We start from the raw sequence: 21828 nt of genomic DNA on the forward strand, positions 1-21828 counted from the left end.
TAAAAAAAAACATATGAATTGATAAATCATCAAAAAAGTTGTTAACGCTAATAATGAAAAGCTACAACAAGAAGTTTATCTTTCTTGTAAGAAGTAAAAAAAATAGATTGCGCATGCAAATATTTGACCTTATGCCGCGAGGCACTTTTTAATTTATTTTATTTAATTATATGAGAATTCAAATATATATATTTGTAAGAAAGGAAATTATTTAAATTTTAGAGAGAAGAATTATTTTTAGACAAAATTCTCTTTTCTTATTTTTGTATTTTTTTATATAAAAACATAGTTTTTTTATTAGCAATAAGATTTATTAAATAAAAAGGATAATTGAAATAAATATCCAAAAAACCCTAATTTTTTGAAATAAGGACAAAAAATGCATCCCTTTCATCAAAATACTCTTTTCTTATTCATATGTTTATTTATTTTTTAATTTTTAAAAACAAAACATGTTTTTTTATATGACAATATATGTTCTTTACCAGAAAACTTATCATAATCTTAAAACAAGTTCAAATAAAAATAAAAGAAATCATGAATTGATAATTTTTATATGGATGTATCAAAAACTATAAGAGTAATAAATTAAAAAAAAATAAAAAAAAATACTTTATTCACGTTGAATATTCATGAGTAAAGTTTTTAAAAAGTTTTGCACATTATATATTATTATTCATAAAATAATTGTTAATATTACCATAAAAAGCTTTAATATTATTTGAAAACTATGGCATAATCAAATATGTTTTTAAATGGCATTCTAATAAAAAGTTTTTTAAAAAGAATTTTATTAAAAAATAAAAAAATTAATGACCATTTAAAAGAAAATATTGGATGTGCCTAAGCTGGAAGAATGAGCTTGGTTGACTGGCATAAAATTAAAAAGGCTAAGTGTTCTTGAGCCTAGATGGCTAGGCATGCTCACCAAGTTTTTTTTAATGAATGGATCAATATGTCCCTATTATTTTGTATTAAATGGAAAGGACTATGTGTTATCTTCCAACACTATTTTACAATCATCGAAGCTTGATCGAAAAATCAGGCTATAATATTTTGTACTAAAAAATCAAAGTTTCAATATATTTTTTAACCTAAAAATATGGAAAACAAAATATCATATGGACCTTTAAAATCCTATTTTAATCACCAAACATATTTAGATGAACTAAAATCTCAAAATCAAATCAAATAAAAAATTATTGAGCCTTAATCTATTTTTGATGCGAACCTCGTGAATATATTGATTCAAAAACCCACAACGAAGTAAATAAACCCACAACGAAGTAAATGACAAACTCAAAAGGCTAAAATTCAGATTTGAGATGGAACCTTGATTCAAAGATAATCATATATCAGAGAATCAAAGGTATTGAAATTGACTTAGACTTGTTGATTATAAAGAATCAGGAACCCAAAATATAGGAAGAACATAAAAAAAAAAACTGGTAATACTTTGGTAAGTTCTGTTGTTATTTGTTTAAACAAAGAGAAAAACATGTTGCTTCAAGTAAGGCACCAACTTTATTCAATAATCCATGGTTGCTTAAATTTGACAACAATAAATAACATAAATAGATTAAACAAACAATCCTAATAACACTAATGGATCATGCATTTGCATTTGCATTTGCATTTGCATTTGCTGCCCCTTTTAAAAAGAATGGGAAAGCTTTCAACTTAACATGTTCTTCGTCAACTCCATTGGTTTCATGCCAATGCAAACCATACGGAACTCCTTGAGATGAGTACGAGGATCTTCACCTGCAAGACCATTGAATGTTGGTAACAAATGTATAAAACCAGATTTGAGCTCAAAGTTTACATTATTGTCGATGTTGATGCACAATGGTTGATTTTCCACGTTAGGAGCAGCAAGCTCCTTGAGTGTTCGTTGTCGTTCAACAGCCATGGTGTTGACGCGAGCTTCCTTTCGTAACCTGCGTAAAGTATTTTCTATTTCGAGATCCACCCGCACTTGACTCTGATTAGTAGAATGGTTTACAGGCACAAAACATCAAGAAAACTTAAAATAAACCAACCACACAAGAGATCGAAAACAATGCAAATTGCACGAAAATCCTATGCTAGAAAACTAAAACTACCTAAAAACCATAGAAAACAGAAGAATTTGGCCTCGATAAGGTGGGGCTAGTGACCACTAGTCCTGTTCAGAACATCGTTTTCCTTGAGGACCCAAAAGACCAATACCTAATTCCACCAACATATCTGTTTTGAACAGTACCGCTGCCGTAAATGAACAGTACCGCAGCAAGCAAAAATTCTGTTTCTCTTTTTTTTTTTCAGAAAAATAAATAACAATCACAGCAAATAAAAATAATAGCACAAGAATAAACTAAAATTACTTCCCCGACAATGGCGCCAAAATTTGTTGCGATGTCGCGGTCGTACAAATTAATTACCCTAGCTTCAAACACAACACACAAGATAGTATAGAGTAAGCAAGGGGTCGATCCCACGAGGAAGGTTCAAGTAAGATTTTTATGCTAGATGATATGCAATTTTGGGGGTGTGGACGTTATCTAAGCTGAAGCAAAAGAAAACAGAAAACTATCAAACGAAATTTAATAAAATCAGAAAATTATCAAGAGAACACACCCTGGTCGCAAGCACATATCCACCTACAGAGATCAGAACTGATCATGAAAACGAACCATCAATTTATATTCTGAATATTTATCTCTTCTTAGCATTGGTTAGTTAACAGATCCGCCGTATAACTAACCATAACCATCAAACAACCACAGTGTCCGCACTAGTAATTTAATTCAATGGCAGCCTTAAGAACTAGATAGGTTGATTAATCAAGAAAACATAACTGCCCGCAGTCTATGTTTGAGTTGATTGAATGTTCTCCCTAAGATTAATAACGTAGATCCACCACAATTATTAAACTCAGTTGCTTCACAAGATCATATACCACAACTCCGGTTTTGATATCAAACTTAGCAATAGATTATCTACAATAATAACTTAGAGTCTGCTCTAGCAATTAAAATAAATAATCATAGGAAAAATAAGCATAGGAGAACAAACATATTCATCATATAAACTGAAAAGAAAATGTAAAATAAATCTCACAGTTCTTGAAATCGGAAGGTTTCCTGTTCAGAACATCGTTTTCCTTGAGGAAACAAAAAGCCAATACCTAATTCCACCAACATATTTGTTTTGAACAGTACCGCTGCCGTAAATGAACAGTACCGCAGCAAGCAAAAATTCTGTTTCTCTTTTTTTTCAGAAAAATAAATAACAATCACAGCAAATAAAAATAATAGCACAAGAATCAACTAAAATTACTTCCCCGACAATGGCGCCAAAATTTGTTGCGATGTCGCGGTCGTACAAATTAATTACCCTAGCTTCAAACACAACACACAAGATAGTATAGAGTAAGCAAGGGGTCGATCCCACGAGGAAGGTTCAAGTAAGATTTTTATGCTAGATGATATGCAATTTTGGGGGTGTGGACGTTATCTAAGCTGAAGCAAAAGAAAACAGAAAACTATCAAACGAAATTTAATAAAATCAGAAAATTATCAAGAGAACGCACCCTGGTCGCAAGCACATATCCACCTACAGAGATCAGAACTGATCATGAGAACGAACCATCAATTTATATTCTGAATATTTATCTCTTCTTAACATTGGTTAGTTAACAGATCCGCCGTATAACTAACCATAACCATCAAACAACCACAGTGTCCGCACTAGTAATTTAATTCAATGGCAGCCTTAAGAACTAGATAGGTTGATTAATCAAGAAAACATAACTGCCCGCAGTCTATGTTTGAGTTGATTGAATGTTCTCCCTAAGATTAATAACGTAGATCCACCACAATTATTAAACTCAGTTGCTTCACAAGATCATATACCACAACTCCGGTTTTGATATCAAACTTAGCAATAGATTATCTACAATAATAACTTAGAGTCTGCTCTAGCAATTAAAATAAATAATCATAGGAAAAATAAGCATAGGAGAACAAACATATTCATCATATAAACTGAAAAGAAAATGTAAAATAAATCTCACAGTTCTTGAAATCAGAAGGTTTCCTGTTCAGAACATCGTTTTCCTTGAGGAAACAAAAAGCCAATACCTAATTCCACCAACATATTTGTTTTGAACAGTACCGCTGCCGTAAATGAACAGTACCGCAGCAAGCAAAAATTCTGTTTCTCTTTTTTTTCAGAAAAATAAATAACAATCACAGCAAATAAAAATAATAGCACAAGAATCAACTAAAATTACTTCCCCGACAATGGCGCCAAAATTTGTTGCGATGTCGCGGTCGTACAAATTAATTACCCTAGCTTCAAACACAACACACAAGATAGTATAGAGTAAGCAAGGGGTCGATCCCACGAGGAAGGTTCAAGTAAGATTTTTATGCTAGATGATATGCAATTTTGGGGGTGTGGACGTTATCTAAGCTGAAGCAAAAGAAAACAGAAAACTATCAAACGAAATTTAATAAAATCAGAAAATTATCAAGAGAACACACCCTGGTCGCAAGCACATATCCACCTACAGAGATCAGAACTGATCATGAGAACGAACCATCAATTTATATTCTGAATATTTATCTCTTCTTAACATTGGTTAGTTAACAGATCCGCCGTATAACTAACCATAACCATCAAACAACCACAGTGTCCGCACTAGTAATTTAATTCAATGGCAGCCTTAAGAACTAGATAGGTTGATTAATCAAGAAAACATAACTGCCCGCAGTCTATGTTTGAGTTGATTGAATGTTCTCCCTAAGATTAATAACGTAGATCCGCCACAATTATTAAACTCAGTTGCTTCACAAGTTCATATACCACAACTCCGGTTTTGATATCAAACTTAGCAATAGATTGTCTACAATAATAACTTAGAGTCTGCTCTAGCAATTAAAATAAATAATCATAGGAAAAATAAGCATAGAAGAACAAACATATTCATCATATAAACTGAAAAGAAAATGTAAAATAAATCTCACAGTTCTTGAAATCGGAAGGTTTCCTGTTCAGAACATCGTTTTCCTTGAGGACCCAAAAGACCAATACCTAATTCCACCAACATATCTGTTTTGAACAGTACCGCTGCCGTAAATGAACAGTACCGCAGCAAGCAAAAATTCTGTTTCTCTTTTTTTTTCAGAAAAATAAATAACAATCACAGCAAATAAAAATAATAGCACAAGAATAAACTAAAATTACTTCCCCGACAATGGCGCCAAAATTTGTTGCGATGTCGCGGTCGTACAAATTAATTACCCTAGCTTCAAACACAACACACAAGATAGTATAGAGTAAGCAAGGGGTCGATCCCACGAGGAAGGTTCAAGTAAGATTTTTATGCTAGATGATATGCAATTTTGGGGGTGTGGACGTTATCTAAGCTGAAGCAAAAGAAAACAGAAAACTATCAAACGAAATTTAATAAAATCAGAAAATTATCAAGAGAACACACCCTGGTCGCAAGCACATATCCACCTACAGAGATCAGAACTGATCATGAAAACGAACCATCAATTTATATTCTGAATATTTATCTCTTCTTAACATTGGTTAGTTAACAGATCCGCCGTATAACTAACCATAACCATCAAACAACCACAGTGTCCGCACTAGTAATTTAATTCAATGGCAGCCTTAAGAACTAGATAGGTTGATTAATCAAGAAAACATAACTGCCCGCAGTCTATGTTTGAGTTGATTGAATGTTCTCCCTAAGATTAATAACGTAGATCCACCACAATTATTAAACTCAGTTGCTTCACAAGATCATATACCACAACTCCGGTTTTGATATCAAACTTAGCAATAGATTGTCTACAATAATAACTTAGAGTCTGCTCTAGCAATTAAAATAAATAATCATAGGAAAAATAAGCATAGGAGAACAAACATATTCATCATATAAACTGAAAAGAAAATGTAAAATAAATCTCACAGTTCTTGAAATCAGAAGGTTTCCTGTTCAGAACATCGTTTTCCTTGAGGAAACAAAAAGCCAATACCTAATTCCACCAACATATTTGTTTTGAACAGTACCGCTGCCGTAAATGAACAGTACCGCAGCAAGCAAAAATTCTGTTTCTCTTTTTTTTTCAGAAAAATAAATAACAATCACAGCAAATAAAAATAATAGCACAAGAATAAACTAAAATTACTTCCCCGACAATGGCGCCAAAATTTGTTGCGATGTCGCGGTCGTACAAATTAATTACCCTAGCTTCAAACACAACACACAAGATAGTATAGAGTAAGCAAGGGGTCGATCCCACGAGGAAGGTTCAAGTAAGATTTTTATGCTAGATGATATGCAATTTTGGGGGTGTGGACGTTATCTAAGCTGAAGCAAAAGAAAACAGAAAACTATCAAACGAAATTTAATAAAATCAGAAAATTATCAAGAGAACACACCCTGGTCGCAAGCACATATCCACCTACAGAGATCAGAACTGATCATGAGAACGAACCATCAATTTATATTCTGAATATTTATCTCTTCTTAACATTGGTTAGTTAACAGATCCGCCGTATAACTAACCATAACCATCAAACAACCACAGTGTCCGTACTAGTAATTTAATTCAATGGCAGCCTTAAGAACTAGATAGGTTGATTAATCAAGAAAACATAACTGCCCGCAGTCTATGTTTGAGTTGATTGAATGTTCTCCCTAAGATTAATAACGTAGATCCGCCACAATTATTAAACTCAGTTGCTTCACAAGTTCATATACCACAACTCCGGTTTTGATATCAAACTTAGCAATAGATTGTCTACAATAATAACTTAGAGTCCGCTCTAGCAATTAAAATAAATAATCATAGGAAAAATAAGCATAGGAGACCAAACATATTCATCATATAAACTGAAAAGAAAATGTAAAATAAATCTCACAGTTCTTGAAATCGGAAGGTTTCCTGTTCAGAACATCGTTTTCCTTGAGGAACCAAAAGACCAATACCTAATTCCACCAACATATCTGTTTTGAACAGTACCGCTGCCGTAAATGAACAGTACCGCAGCAAGCAAAAATTCTGTTTCTCTTTTTTTTTTCAGAAAAATAAATAACAATCACAGCAAATAAAAATAATAGCACAAGAATCAACTAAAATTACTTCCCCGACAATGGCGCCAAAATTTGTAGCGATGTCGCGGTCGTACAAATTAATTACCCTAGATTCAAACAAAACACACAAGATAGTATAGAGTAAGCAAGGGGTCGATCCCAGGAGGAAGGTTCAAGTAAGATTTTTATGCTAGATGATATGCAATTTTGGGGGTGTGGACGTTATCTAAGCTGAAGCAAAAGAAAACAGAAAACTATCAAACGAAATTTAATAAAATCAGAAAATTATCAAGAGAACACACCCTGGTCGCAAGCACATATCCACCTACAGAGATCAGAACTGATCATGAGAACGAACCATCAATTTATATTCTGAATATTTATCTCTTCTTAACATTGGTTAGTTAACAGATCCGCCGTATAACTAACCATAACCATCAAACAACCACAGTGTCCGCACTAGTAATTTAATTCAATGGCAGCCTTAAGAACTAGATAGGTTGATTAATCAAGAAAACATAACTGCCCGCAGTCTATGTTTGAGTTGATTGAATGTTCTCCCTAAGATTAATGACGTAGATCCACCACAATTATTAAACTCAGTTGCTTCACAAGATCATATACCACAACTCCGGTTTTGATATCAAACTTAGCAATAGATTGTCTACAATAATAACTTAGAGTCCGCTCTAGCAATTAAAATAAATAATCATAGGAAAAATAAGCATAGGAGAACAAACATATTCATCATATAAACTGAAAAGAAAATGTAAAATAAATCTCACAGTTCTTGAAATCGGAAAGGTTTCCTGTTCAGAACATCGTTTTCCTTGAGGAAACAAAAGCCAATACCTAATTCCACCAACATATTTGTTTTGAACAGTACCGCTGCCGTAAATGAACAGTACCGCAGCAAGCAAAAATTCTGTTTCTCTTTTTTTTCAGAAAAATAAATAACAATCACAGCAAATAAAAATAATAGCACAAGAATCAACTAAAATTACTTCCCCAACAATGGCGCCAAAATTTGTTGCGATGTCGCGGTCGTACAAATTAATTACCCTAGATTCAAACACAACACACAAGATAGTATAGAGTAAGCAAGGGGTCGATCCCACGAGGAAGGTTCAAGTAAGATTTTTATGCTAGATGATATGCAATTTTGGGGGTGTGGACGTTATCTAAGCTGAAGCAAAAGAAAACAGAAAACTATCAAACGAAATTTAATAAAATCAGAAAATTATCAAGAGAACACACCCTGGTCGCAAGCACATATCCACCTACAGAGATCAGAACTGATCATGAAAACGAACCATCAATTTATATTCTGAATATTTATCTCTTCTTAACATTTGTTAGTTAACAGATCCGCCGTATAACTAACCATAACCATCAAACAACCACAGTGTCCGCACTAGTAATTTAATTCAATGGCAGCCTTAAGAACTAGATAGGTTGATTAATCAAGAAAACATAACTGCCGCAGTCTATGTTTGAGTTGATTGAATGTTCTCCCTAAGATTAATAACGTAGATCCGCCACAATTATTAAACTCAGTTGCTTCACAAGTTCATATACCACAACTCCGGTTTTGATATCAAACTTAGCAATAGATTGTCTACAATAAAAACTTAGAGTCCGCTCTAGCAATTAAAATAAATAATCATAGGAAAAATAAGCATAGGAGAACAAACATATTCATCATATAAACTGAAAAGAAAATGTAAAATAAATCTCACAGTTCTTGAAATCAGAAGGTTTCCTGTTCAGAACATCGTTTTCCTTGAGGAAACAAAAAGCCAATACCTAATTCCACCAACATATCTGTTTTGAACAGTACCGCTGCCGTAAATGAACAGTACCGCAGCAAGCAAAAATTCTGTTTCTCTTTTTTTTTTCAGAAAAATAAATAACAATCACAGCAAATAAAAATAATAGCACAAGAATCAACTAAAATTACTTCCCCGACAATGGCGCCAAAATTTGTTGCGATGTCGCGGTCGTACAAATTAATTACCCTAGCTTCAAACACAACACACAAGATAGTATAGAGTAAGCAAGGGGTCGATCCCACGAGGAAGGTTCAAGTAAGATTTTTATGCTAGATGATATGCAATTTTGGGGGTGTGGACGTTATCTAAGCTGAAGCAAAAGAAAACAGAAAACTATCAAACGAAATTTAATAAAATCAGAAAATTATCAAGAGAACACACCCTGGTCGCAAGAACATATCCACCTACAGAGATCAGAACTGATCATGAGAACGAACCATCAATTTATATTCTGAATATTTATCTCTTCTTAACATTGGTTAGTTAACAGATCCGCCGTATAACTAACCATAACCATCAAACAACCACAGTGTCCGCACTAGTAATTTAATTCAATGGCAGCCTTAAGAACTAGATAGGTTGATTAATCAAGAAAACATAACTGCCCGCAGTCTATGTTTGAGTTGATTGAATGTTCTCCCTAAGATTAATAACGTAGATCCGCCACAATTATTAAACTCAGTTGCTTCACAAGTTCATATACCACAACTCCGGTTTTGATATCAAACTTAGCAATAGATTGTCTACAATAATAACTTAGAGTCCGCTCTAGCAATTAAAATAAATAATCATAGGAAAAATAAGCATAGGAGAACAAACATATTCATCATATAAACTGAAAAGAAAATGTAAAATAAATCTCACAGTTCTTGAAATCAGAAGGTTTCCTGTTCAGAACATCGTTTTCCTTGAGGAAACAAAAGCCAATACCTAATTCCACCAACATATCTGTTTTGAACAGTACCGCTGCCGTAAATGAACAGTACCGCAGCAAGCAAAAATTCTGTTTCTCTTTTTTTTTCAGAAAATTAAATAACAATCACAGCAAATAAAAATAATAGCACAAGAATCAACTAAAATTACTTCCCCGACAATGGCGCCAAAATTTGTTGCGATGTCACGGTCGTACAAATTAATTACCCTAGCTTCAAACACAACACACAAGATAGTATAGAGTAAGCAAGGGGTCGATCCCACGAGGAAGGTTCAAGTAAGATTTTTATGCTAGATGATATGCAATTTTGGGGGTGTGGACGTTATCTAAGCTGAAGCAAAAGAAAACAGAAAACTATCAAACGAAATTTAATAAAATCAGAAAATTATCAAGAGAACACACCCTGGTCGCAAGCACATATCCACCTACAGAGATCAGAACTGATCATGAGAACGAACCATCAATTTATATTCTGAATATTTATCTCTTCTTAACATTGGTTAGTTAACAGATCCGCCGTATAACTAACCATAACCATCAAACAACCACAGTGTCCGCACTAGTAATTTAATTCAATGGCAGCCTTAAGAACTAGATAGGTTGATTAATCAAGAAAACATAACTGCCCGCAGTCTATGTTTGAGTTGATTGAATGTTCTCCCTAAGATTAATAACGTAGATCCGCCACAATTATTAAACTCAGTTGCTTCACAAGATCATATACCACAACTCCGGTTTTGATATCAAACTTAGCAATAGATTGTCTACAATAATAACTTAGAGTCCGCTCTAGCAATTAAAATAAATAATCATAGGAAAAATAAGCATAGGAGAACAAACATATTCATCATATAAACTGAAAAGAAAATGTAAAATAAATCTCACAGTTCTTGAAATCGGAAGGTTTCCTGTTCAGAACATCGTTTTCCTTGAGGAAACAAAAGCCAATACCTAATTCCACCAACATATCTGTTTTGAACAGTACCGCTGCCGTAAATGAACAGTACCGCAGCAAGCAAAAATTATGTTTCTCTTTTTTTTTCAGAAAAATAAATAACAATCACAGCAAATAAAAATAATAGCACAAGAATCAACTAAAATTACTTCCCCGACAATGGCGCCAAAATTTGTTGCGATGTCGCGGTCGTACAAATTAATTACCCTAGATTCAAACACAACACACAAGATAGTATAGAGTAAGCAAGGGGTCGATCCCATGAGGAAGGTTCAAGTAAGATTTTTATGCTAGATGATATGCAATTTTGGGGGTGTGGACGTTATCTAAGCTGAAGCAAAAGAAAACAGAAAACTATCAAACGAAATTTAATAAAATCAGAAAATTATCAAGAGAACACACCCTGGTCGCAAGCACATATCCACCTACAGAGATCATAACTGATCATGAGAACGAACCATCAATTTATATTCTGAATATTTATCTCTTCTTAACATTGGTTAGTTAACAGATCCGCCTTATAACTAACCCTAACCATCAAACAACCACAGTGTCCCCACTAGTAATTTAATTCAATGGCAGCCTTAAGAACTAGATAGGTTGATTAATCAAGAAAACATAACTGTCCGCAGTCTATGTTTGAGTTGATTGAATGTTCTCCCTAAGATTAATAACGTAGATCCGCCATAATTATTAAACTCAGTTGCTTCACAAGTTCATATACCACAACTCCGGTTTTGATATCAAACTTAGCAATAGATTGTCTACAATAATAACTTAGAGTCCGCTCTAGCAATTAAAATAAATAATCATAGGAAAAATAAGCATAGAAGAACAAACATATTCATCATATAAACTGAAAAGAAAATGTAAAATAAATCTCACAGTTCTTGAAATCCAAAGGTTTCCGTGTCCTTGCAACCAAGAAAAAGAGTTTAGCTTTGCATGTTTGTTGAACAACTAATCAAAAAGATGGAGGAATGCATGATTTCGGGTTTCTTAGAGGAGGGGGCGTTTTTCTCCTCTTGGGTGGCTGCCCCCCTTCTCTTCTCTCATTCTTTTTATATCCTAGGAAACCTTAGTCTCTATTTTACAAAATAGTCCTCCCTTAAGTAGATAGTTTACATTTAAGTACTTCAATAACTATTTTCCTAAAAACTGAGAAATAGCCTTGCATGAAATCTTCATGCTTTGACTTAGAGGAGCTAAATTGCTGAAATAAAAACTTGGATATCCGTTGATGCTTCGGAACGTAATTTGGACTCATTTCTTCACGAAACCTGTTTGCTGGCAGAATTCAGTTGTTATCTTTGAAAACTCATATCTCCCTCATGTGACATCTTTTTTGGCTGACATTTGGAGAGTTTATATGCATTGTATTAAGGAATCCAACAAATTGAGTTTGCATCAATTGGACTTCTGTAGCTCTAGATATTCAAATCGGAATTGTCGAAGGTCAACACTGGCAGATTGCGAGGTTTGACTTTGGAAGCTGATATTTCCATGTTATTCCTTATTTTATTTTCTGGCCTTAGATTTTCAGAAAGGTATGGATGTTAGCTTTTTAATGCCACTGGAATCACTTCATTTCGACCCTTAGAGCTCACGCTCTACACAAAACATCGACTGAAGGTCAAATCTGTCAATTACCTCCAATATGCTCCTTTTTGCATCTTTCATCCAAAAGTGCCTTCAAAACATAAAACAAAGAATATCAAGGTATTTTATATATAAAACATAGGCAAAACACTAGTTAAATGTGGGTGAAACTATCGAATAATATGGTTGCATCAGGTAGTATAAATACTACTTAAACCACCTAAGTAAAAGGTTCAGAACTTTTTTTACTTTAAAAGCTTATATATTTCAGAGCATTAATCACACTTAAAAACAAGAACAAACACTCTTGTTTTTAGAATTTAAGGCTCTTTCTTTTATTTATTTTATTTTTCATTAAAAATTATTGACTTTATCATTGAATGGTCTTTAGATCTCACATATAACAACTGTTATTGCAGGTACTAAGGTTTTTACCAGTAATTTAGTACTTCATGGCCTAAGGAGAACAGAACCAAGTATCTGAACATCTTGATTAACCACTATCCAAACACCAAATAGCTTGTTCCTTGAACATATTGGATTTTGAAATATCATCATTATTTAAGAATCCATTATAGTTTCTTGGAAGAGCTTACACATTTTAATTTGGTGTTTCTCATTATCTTATATGGATTTCATGGATGTTTCCTCGTCATTACATAATTAGATAACCATTTTAGATAGTTAATTAATAAAGAGAGTGGAACATGAAGCTAATTGTTGGAAGGTTTAGTGAACTTTTCACATTATATTCATCCACTTGATGGCGGCCCTGTCTTGGCTCTCGAGTAGAGAAGATGGAGAGGCAGCCAGGAGATGGGTGGGGCGGCTGGTATGGGTAGAGATAGGTTTAGGTTTAGGGTTTATTGTGTTTCTCTTCTTTTTTAAAATTACTCCCCCACTTTTGTGTGTGATGTGAAGACCAGTATTTATAGGTAAAATATTGCTAGGTTTCCAAACTTGGTCCCTCAACTTCTTTCTTTTTTTGTAAATTTGATTTTTTTTTTCTTATCAACATCGACTCGAATGAGGAAAATCGGTGATTTTAAAAATAACGCATTAAAAGTCGAACGCGTTCCAAAGATCTTTGAAAATTTAAATTCTTTTGAGACGATGTTGGAAATGCTAAAAACGATGCAAATATATTAAAAAAACATATTTTTTGGATTTTTGCTGTTTTTCGCTATTTTTGGATTTTTCAAAAATTTTATCAAAAAAGTGGGTCAAAATTTGGGTAACAACACACTTGGATTCAGTTGTTAGGTGAACCGAAGGCAATGTGGGCTTCGCAAGATTCCAGATCAAATGCACTTGGGTTCAAACATCAACTAAACCCAAAGTGCTATGATTTTGATGAGAAACCATGCCCTTTTCATTTGAGTTTGGTTACATGCCAAGTCTAATTGGTCTTAGAAATCCAGGACTATAAAGCTCTATTTTTAGATTAATGACATGACCAACTCGTGTTAGAGATAATCATTTCCCTACATCTATAGATGTATAAAAGGTCTTTTAAAGGGCCTATCACATTTTCAATCTCATTAATGATATATAAGGGATGTTTGTTCCTCATTAATGATGTGTAAGAGATCTTTACCCTCTATTAATGTCACCAAATAGAGATGACTCTTCAAGCTCTCTTGACTTTATCAAAATGATAAGGTTCAGGGGGTATAAATACCCCTTAAACCACCCAAGTAAAAGGTTCAAACTTTTTTTACTCTAAAAGCTTATATATTTCAGAGCAATAATCACACCTAAAAACAAAAACAAACACTCTTGTTCTTGGAATTTAAAGCACTTTCTTTTATTTATTGCATTTTTCATTAAAAATTACTAACTTTATCATTGAAGAGTCTTTAAATCTCACCGATAAGAACTGTTATTGCAGGTATTAAGGTTTTTACCAGTAATTCGGTACTTCCTGAGCTAAGGAAAAAAGAACCAAGTACATGAATATCTTGATTAACCACTATCCAAACACCAAATAGCTTATTCTTTGAACATATTAGATTTTGAAAAATCTTTATTATTTAAGAATCCATTTTGGTTTCTTAGAAGAGCTTACACATTTTAATTTGGTGTTTCTCATTATCTTATATGGATTTCATGGATGTTCCCTCGTCATCACATAATTAGATAACCATTTTAGATAGTTAATTAATAAAGAGAGTGGAACACTAAGCTAATTGTTGGAAGGTTTAGTGAACTTTTCGCCCCATATTCATCCACTTGAATGGGAAATTCATCCACTTGAATGCGAAAGTGATTCTTCGTAATCACGCAACAAGTAGAGGCCCGCTAATTAGCATAGAGAGAAAAATAACACGAAGTCTCTTTAAGAATATATTAAATTTAATCCTTGTTTATCTTCTAGTTTTATAGTCCTTTTAGTTTAAAAATTATAAATTGGTCCCTTAAGTGGTTGGCTTGATTTTTTTCACATGTCCAATTGCGATTTTTAAATGCATTTTTAATTATATATGTAGTAGGTCTTATTCGAGAGTTTGATTAGAAATCAAGGATATTAAAAAAAATTATATTGTCATGGAAAATTAAAGGATTTAAGAAAAATTGTAAGAAATACAAGAATATTTTAATGTTGGATTTTTTAAATTAATAATATTAACAAACTATTTTGCTAAAAATATATATAGGAATTTTGAATGATAGTTTATTGGCTGTTTACATTGTTTCACTTGTTGGTCAAATTGTGATGTTTTGACTATTTAATATATGATAATACTACATCACTCATGATAAAATTAAGGGAAATGCAGAAATCGGAGGACTAATTAAACCTCATAAAGATACTTAAGTGACCATTTACCAAGTTTACTATATATATATATATATATATATATATGTCATGGGATCAAGTCATCGGGATCGAGTCATCTCCCTCTCGTCATACAAAGTTTTAGATATCATTAAAGATTCGTTGCTCTTTCTTTCACAGTAATAAATTAATGTTTTCAGATAAGAATATATTTTTTATATTGCTTTGTACTATATATATAGCGGTCCCAAGAGCAAGCCTCGGCACTCCAAAGTTCAACTGAGAAACTGGATAGGATCCAAAGATTTTGTATACATAATTCAAGGCGATGAGCTCCATCCAAATATTGCTTTCTGTGTTCTTCCTAATTATATTTTCTTCGTGCCTTCCTACAACACAATATAAGATCCCGAAGCTCGGTGCTTTTCAAAAAAATATCCATAGGACTGAACCCCAAACCTCATCTAAATCTTCCTCGAAAGATTTGGTAATGTTTTATTACACCCAAACACTTGATCACTTCAACTATAAGCCAGAAAGTTATACCACTTTCCGACAAAGATATGTAATAGACTTTAGATATTGGGGTGGTGCAAATACTAGTGCACCAATATTCGTCTTCTTTGGTGCGGAAGAGGATTTAGATGATGATTTAGACGCTATTGGATTCCTTTCTGACAACGCCCCTCATTTCAAAGCTCTCTTGATATACATAGAGGTAAGATATGTGGTACTATATACTCTCATCCTCGGAATATTCGTAATTAAATTCTTAATTTTTTTGAGCAGGCCAAGTGCCACTTTTTCTATAAGATTCACTCAGATTGATCCGAATACTGTTTGAGGATTAATATTTTCAAGGAACCTTTACATTATTTCTCATAGTATATAAGACTCATGATCGTGCACTGAGCATTCCATGTGTGGAGATTCACAGTGAGTCATATAAATCAAAGTTATTAAACTCAATCCATTTAAGTGAGTGTTTTTTTTTTTTTAAAAAAAAAAACAAGATCAGAGGTTGTCTTGTCATTAACAAGGTTTTATCAAATCAATTTTCATTCAATTTAATTTAAAAATTAACTCAGAGGAAAGATGTCGGGTTAGTACCAATTAAGTGAGTTAATAGTTGACCTGTATATTTGGCAGCATCGTTACTATGGGAGATCAATACCGTTTGGGTCAAGGAAGGAAGCTTTGAAAAATGCGGAAACTCTTGGTTATCTCAACTCAGCACAGGCAATGGCAGATTATGCTGCGGTGATTATGCATCTGAAGAAAAAGTATTCTGCCAAAAACTCTCCTGTAATTGTTATCGGAGGATCGTATGGTGGCAGTAAGTGAATACAAAATATTCAAACCTTCATTCATTCTAACAATATCATTTAATTTCTAGATTTTTCTTCGAATATTTATGATCTTAATGTTCTTGATAACTCTGTAGTGCTAACCTCATGGTTCCGGCTGAAGTATCCCCATATTGCTCTTGGTGCCCTTGCTTCATCGGCTCCAATTCTTTACTTCGATGATATTGCACCACAAGAAGGTTACTATTCTATTGTAACCAAGGATTTTAAAGTATGAAAACCAAATCCTTAATTATATTTGTTAAATCAACTTAATTAATTACTTGCTCTCTAGTAACCCTGAGTAATCATTATATATTATGATGGTATTAATTAATGCAGGAAACCAGTGAGAGTTGCTACAACACTATACGTAAATCGTGGGGTGAAATCGAAAAAATTGCTTCTAAGCCTAATGGTCTTTCAATCCTTAGCAAGAAATTTAAGACTTGCTTGTAAGTTGGACTTGCTATCTACAAAATTTATGATCGTTACAATTTGAAGTTTTACTATATTTTGTTGCTAATCTCCTAACGTTTTTCTTTCTCTCTCTTTTGTTTTTTCTTTTTTCTCTTTTCTTTCTGGTATTAGTCCTTTGAACAGAACATTTGAGCTAGAGGACTTCTTGGACTCGATTTATTTTGAAGCAGCACAATATGATTATCCACCTGAATTTCCAGTTAGTATTGTTTGCGGTGGCATAAACAAAGCATCAGCAGCGAGAACCGATATTCTCGACCGAATACTTGCCGTTGTTGTTGCTTACATGGGAAATAGATCATGCTACGACATGAATGCATTCAACTATCCAGATGCAATATACGAGTGGAGGTGGCAGGTGAATAACTTCGCCACCATTTTTCTTAATAAATCATTAACCTAGTTTAATCCATAAATTTAAAATGTTAAGTGAATCCTTAATAATAATTAATTTATATTAATTGATCTTATCTTTAGTTTTTATTAATATAGTTAGAGAATGAAAATCATAAAATTTAATTGTTTATCACTTCATCATTAAAACTATAATATCATACAGAAAATAATTTCATTTTAAATTATTAAATGAGAATTCAAGAATAATTTTTATATTAATTTTCTAACGCCATAAAATTTATAACTAGGCAGATCACAAGAAAATCAAATAACTAAAACTTATTGCCATTCATACATGACTTGATTTTGACTACTATATACACACACACACACACACACACACACACACACACACACACACACACACACACATGTGCAGACATGTAGTGAGATTGTGATGCCCATAGGCCATGAGAGCAATTCTATGTTCCCACCAGCACCTTTCAATCTAAATGACTACATCAAAGATTGCAAGAGCTTGTTTGGTGTCTTACCTCAGCCTCATTGGATCACTACTTATTATGGAGGACATGTATGTGTTTCTATTTGATATTTTGTCCCTTTTTTTATCACTGGATTCTTTGTATCTTGAACTATATAATAAAGGGCCGTGCTCTTTTATTACATGATTATTAAATAAATTTAAATTATTAGAATTCGGGTTTGTTTTATTAAAGAAACCTACTACTATATACATAACTGTTAAACTTAGGCTGTTCAACATTATGTTTTTTGTCTTCTTGGTTTGTTTTCTGTTTTGCTAAGTGCTATGCTGATTTTAATTTCAAGCAGTTGATGATGTTAAGAATTGTGGCAGGATATAAAATTGATTCTTCAAAGGTTTGGTAGCAACATTATCTTCTCAAATGGGCTGAGAGATCCTTACAGTAGTGGCGGGTAAAGAAAGAGAAAATCTTTTGTTTAATTTGTTCTTTTAGTAATCAGGAGGATGTTCATCTAATTTTATAATCATCTTCCTTCTTTCATCGCAGGGTATTGAATAACATATCAGATAGTATTGTTGCGGTTTCTACAGTGAACGGTATTCTTGATAAATTTAATTACCTGCATTCTATACATAGATAGATAGAGTTATTAACCTGATTTAATATGAACTGGAACTCGACTGACCTGGTCTTTGTTTAGAGTCGAGTATCAAAGAAAAGCCAAATTTAATTTTGATCAAATCATCAAGATTAACTTGTTGTTTTTATCTTTTGAAAAAAAAAAAAAAAACGATGTCGTTTTGATTGGCCTGGAATCTATCCAATCCATGACCTGAATTTTTGACTAGATGATAGACCGAACCGGGTTTAATAATTTCATACTAGCTAAATTTGTTGGAATATCTGATTTGATAAAATATCCTCAATTATTTTCTTGGATGTCCCTATCGACAGGATCTCATTGCTTGGACATACAACGAGCGAGTCCAAGTGATCCCCATTGGCTGGTGATGCAACGTAAAATAGAGGTGAAGATAATTGAAGGGTGGATTTCCAAATATTACACAGATCTTCTTGAGGTCAAAGATCAAACCCCTTTCTAATCAAGAGGGGGGGTAGATGCTGCTGTTTGATCAGGTCAATTATAAAATTAACTGCAGTTGAATAAGAAATTATTGCAAGGATATATAATTGCTGGGCCACTTTGCCAGCTTTAAATAAAGAACTTGATATGTATGGTTATGTGTACTCCTTCTACAAATCCACTACGTTTCATGTAATAATAAGATGGCCAATTCCTCTTCAATTCTAGTTTTTATTTTATTTTTTTGATAATAAAGATTTATGAGTTTTGAATTACATAAGATGGGTAGCCATGGTAAGTCTAATACACCGTAAAGGGTACTTGAGAGTGTGATAGTGATTGTGGAAATACATCAAAATAATATTTTTTACTTTTTAAAAATTATTTTTGACATCAGTACCATCAAAACGATATATAAAAACATATATAAAAAATAAATTTAAAACAAAAAACAAATTGAATTTTTTAAAAACACAGTTCAACCGCGTTTCCGAACACTGCCTAACATAAATCAAGATTCTTGACCATTGGTGCTTATTTTTTAGAAAAACATTTTACTTGATTTCCTTTGGAAAAGTTTCATATTGCCATCTGCATGAACTAACACTAAAATCTAACATGACTCGAATTCGTATTATAGTGGGTGGAAGTTGAAGATGAAGAACATGGAATCCAATTAATTTGTTGAGTGGTGTCATAACCTATTTTTGGGTTATTTCTCGATTCACATTTTTTCTCTCTTAAAAAAAATTATATACAAAAAAATCAAAAATATTATCAAAAAAATATAACAGTGAAAAGAGGATGCAGAACGCACAAAAAATGGTCAAAAATTGGTTAAGGAGGTTCAAAAATACAAAGATTGAAATTTGACAGTATATCTTTGACCGATGAGAGCTCTATTGATGAAGAAAATTCAATTTGAGGAAGAAAAGTCTAAAATCAGATGTTTATGGACTCAATTAAATTTTATTGAAGGTTTAATTGAATTTATAGAGGGTTTGATTGCAAGACAAATTGATTTTGGAGTTAATTTGGGCTTTAATTGGAAGAAATTAAAGTTCTGGGGTCAATTTATAATTTTTGAGAGTTAATTTGGTCAACTCAGGGGCTTAATTGAATAAATATTAAAGTTTGATGGCCAATTAAGGACTTAATTGAAGAAATTTGAAACCAAGGACCAAATTGAAAAAGGCGCATAAATAGAGGGGCTGCAATTAAAACTGAATCAGGGGCCAAATTGAAGAAATTAAAAGTTTATTGATCAATTGAGGGTCAAATTGCATAAATCAGAGACTAAGGATCAATTTGGAAAAGGCGTCCAACTTCAGGGCTGAGGATTAAATTTGGTAGGGATGCAATTGAATTGATATTTAAAATCAAAATTGCAACTGAGGACTTGATTGAACAAATCACAAATTGAAGACTGATTTGGACTTTGACACGTTTTTGCCGCCCTTTTCTTTAAATGAAACGGCGCGTTTTGTCCAAAACAGCGTCGTTTCATCCACTGTTCATTAAAAAAAAGACCCAAAACGGTGCCGTTTTGAACAACACCGTATGTCTTCTTCTTCCCCTGGACGTGCAGAAAACAGGGGAGGGAGCTTTTGTTCCCCTGTTTTCACCGACTTATTTCCACCGCCATCTCTCTCTCAAAAAGACGCCGACCAACCTAGCCCAAAGCTTTCCACGTGTTGGAGAAAAGGGAGGAGATGTGTTCCTCGGGTAGTTTTTGGGGCGACAACACAGTGGCCGCCCCTGCCTCTCTCTCCCCTATTTTACCTATAAATATAGAGGGGGAGAGCACAACGAGAAGAGACGAAGGGAGTAGAGAAGGGAGAGGCGAGAGGACCGAAAGAAAAGAAAAAAAAAAGAAGAAAAGGGAGAATGGTCTGAAGACTAAAAGAACAAAGAAAAAAAATAGAGAGAGAGAGAGAAGAGGTTGCAGCCACCGCGAACCACTAGCGTCGCCGCTTGTCGCCTCCAGCAGTACAGCCAATGGTTGCAACCACCGCAGGTCAGCCCTTCCCTCTTCCTTTTTTTTTCTTTTGCTTCGTCTCATCTCCTTGCTCTCCACTGTTCACGTAGTCAGTGAACAGTGGAGAGCACTGTTCATGGCTGGGCCAATTATGGCCCAGCCGAATATTTGGGCCCAGCCCAGTCCAAAGAAAAATAATTGAGTCGGGTCTGGCCCAATTCAAAATTGTAATTTTTTCGTGTATTTTTCTACTTTGTTTGGTTTAATCTCAGTCTGTTTTTTGGCATTTCAAAAAATAATAATCCAATATTAAAATACCAGGTTTTTGTCAAAACTTTCAAAAAAATACAAAAAAAATTAAAATTTTGAAAAAATATTTTTGTGCATACTATCAAGTGTCTCAAAGCTAAAAAATCATATTGTGTTTTTTATACACCAAAAAACAATGTTTTAGCATGTATTTTTTACTTTAATAACCTGTTTATTGAAGTCAAGAGAACATTGGCCAAAATATCAAAAACAAAAAAAAAATTATTTTACGTTATTTTAGTATCAGGGATTACGAATTTATACATAAAACATATTCCCGATATTAAAAAAGTATTTTCTTTTGACGACATAGAACAATTAGGTTTTTACCCGATAAGAAAAAGATCTCCTTATAGAGGAGGACTTTTCTTAAACCGTAGAAAGACCGACAATTAGAAACCACAACAAGACTTTAGATTTTATCAGACAACAAAACAATGCAGCTTATCTTAGGTAGGGCATAGTTGGGGTGCTAATACCTTCCCTTTACGCAACCAGTTTTCGTACCCGATCTTTGAGACCAGTTAGGGTTCCTAGTGACCAGAATACTAGGTGGCGACTCCCATTCAAATTTTTCACTGATAAAAGACAAGA

General features: G+C 33.3%; 2 protein-coding genes across 3 annotated transcripts in view; both read left to right on the forward strand.

Annotated features, from left to right (window-relative positions):
* Positions 1 to 19169, forward strand: part of LOC18094910 (uncharacterized) — a 76814-nt gene extending 57645 nt beyond the window's left edge. Inside the window, exon 10 of the mRNA XM_024581830.2 lies at positions 19001 to 19169. Within this exon, the coding sequence (XP_024437598.2) occupies positions 19001 to 19011 (11 nt within the window). The 3' untranslated portion in view covers positions 19012 to 19169. The remainder of the gene's footprint in view (positions 1 to 19000) is intronic.
* LOC7472998 (uncharacterized) lies at positions 15463 to 19169 on the forward strand. 2 transcript variants are annotated; one of them, XM_006388560.3, is made up of 9 exons: positions 15463 to 15913; positions 16345 to 16531; positions 16640 to 16773; positions 16884 to 16996; positions 17133 to 17379; positions 17797 to 17949; positions 18235 to 18314; positions 18410 to 18459; positions 18818 to 19169. In XM_006388560.3, exons 1-9 carry the CDS (start codon positions 15524 to 15526, stop codon positions 18964 to 18966), a joined length of 1503 nt encoding a protein of 500 aa, XP_006388622.3. In that variant the 5' UTR covers positions 15463 to 15523; the 3' UTR covers positions 18967 to 19169. The 2 variants fall into 2 exon arrangements, with proteins under 2 accessions (XP_006388622.3, XP_052309730.1); XM_052453770.1 differs by lacking the exon at positions 17797 to 17949.
* Positions 19170 to 21828: the final 2659 nt, after the last annotated feature.

Source organism: Populus trichocarpa, chromosome 1, assembly GCF_000002775.5.
Source record: "Populus trichocarpa isolate Nisqually-1 chromosome 1, P.trichocarpa_v4.1, whole genome shotgun sequence".
In the NCBI taxonomy this organism is placed as follows: Eukaryota; Viridiplantae; Streptophyta; class Magnoliopsida; order Malpighiales; family Salicaceae; genus Populus; species Populus trichocarpa.

Excerpts from the sequence above, each read along its gene's own strand:
- LOC7472998 (XM_006388560.3), top strand. The coding sequence starts at position 15,524 with ATGAGCTCCATCCAAATATTGCTTTCTGTGTTCTTCCTAATTATATTT. Across the intron at positions 16,532-16,639 it reads CGGAGGATCGTATGGTGGCA|TGCTAACCTCATGGTTCCGG; the intron begins GTAAGTGAATAC and ends ATAACTCTGTAG. Across the intron at positions 18,315-18,409 it reads GATCCTTACAGTAGTGGCGG|GGTATTGAATAACATATCAG; the intron begins GTAAAGAAAGAG and ends CTTTCATCGCAG.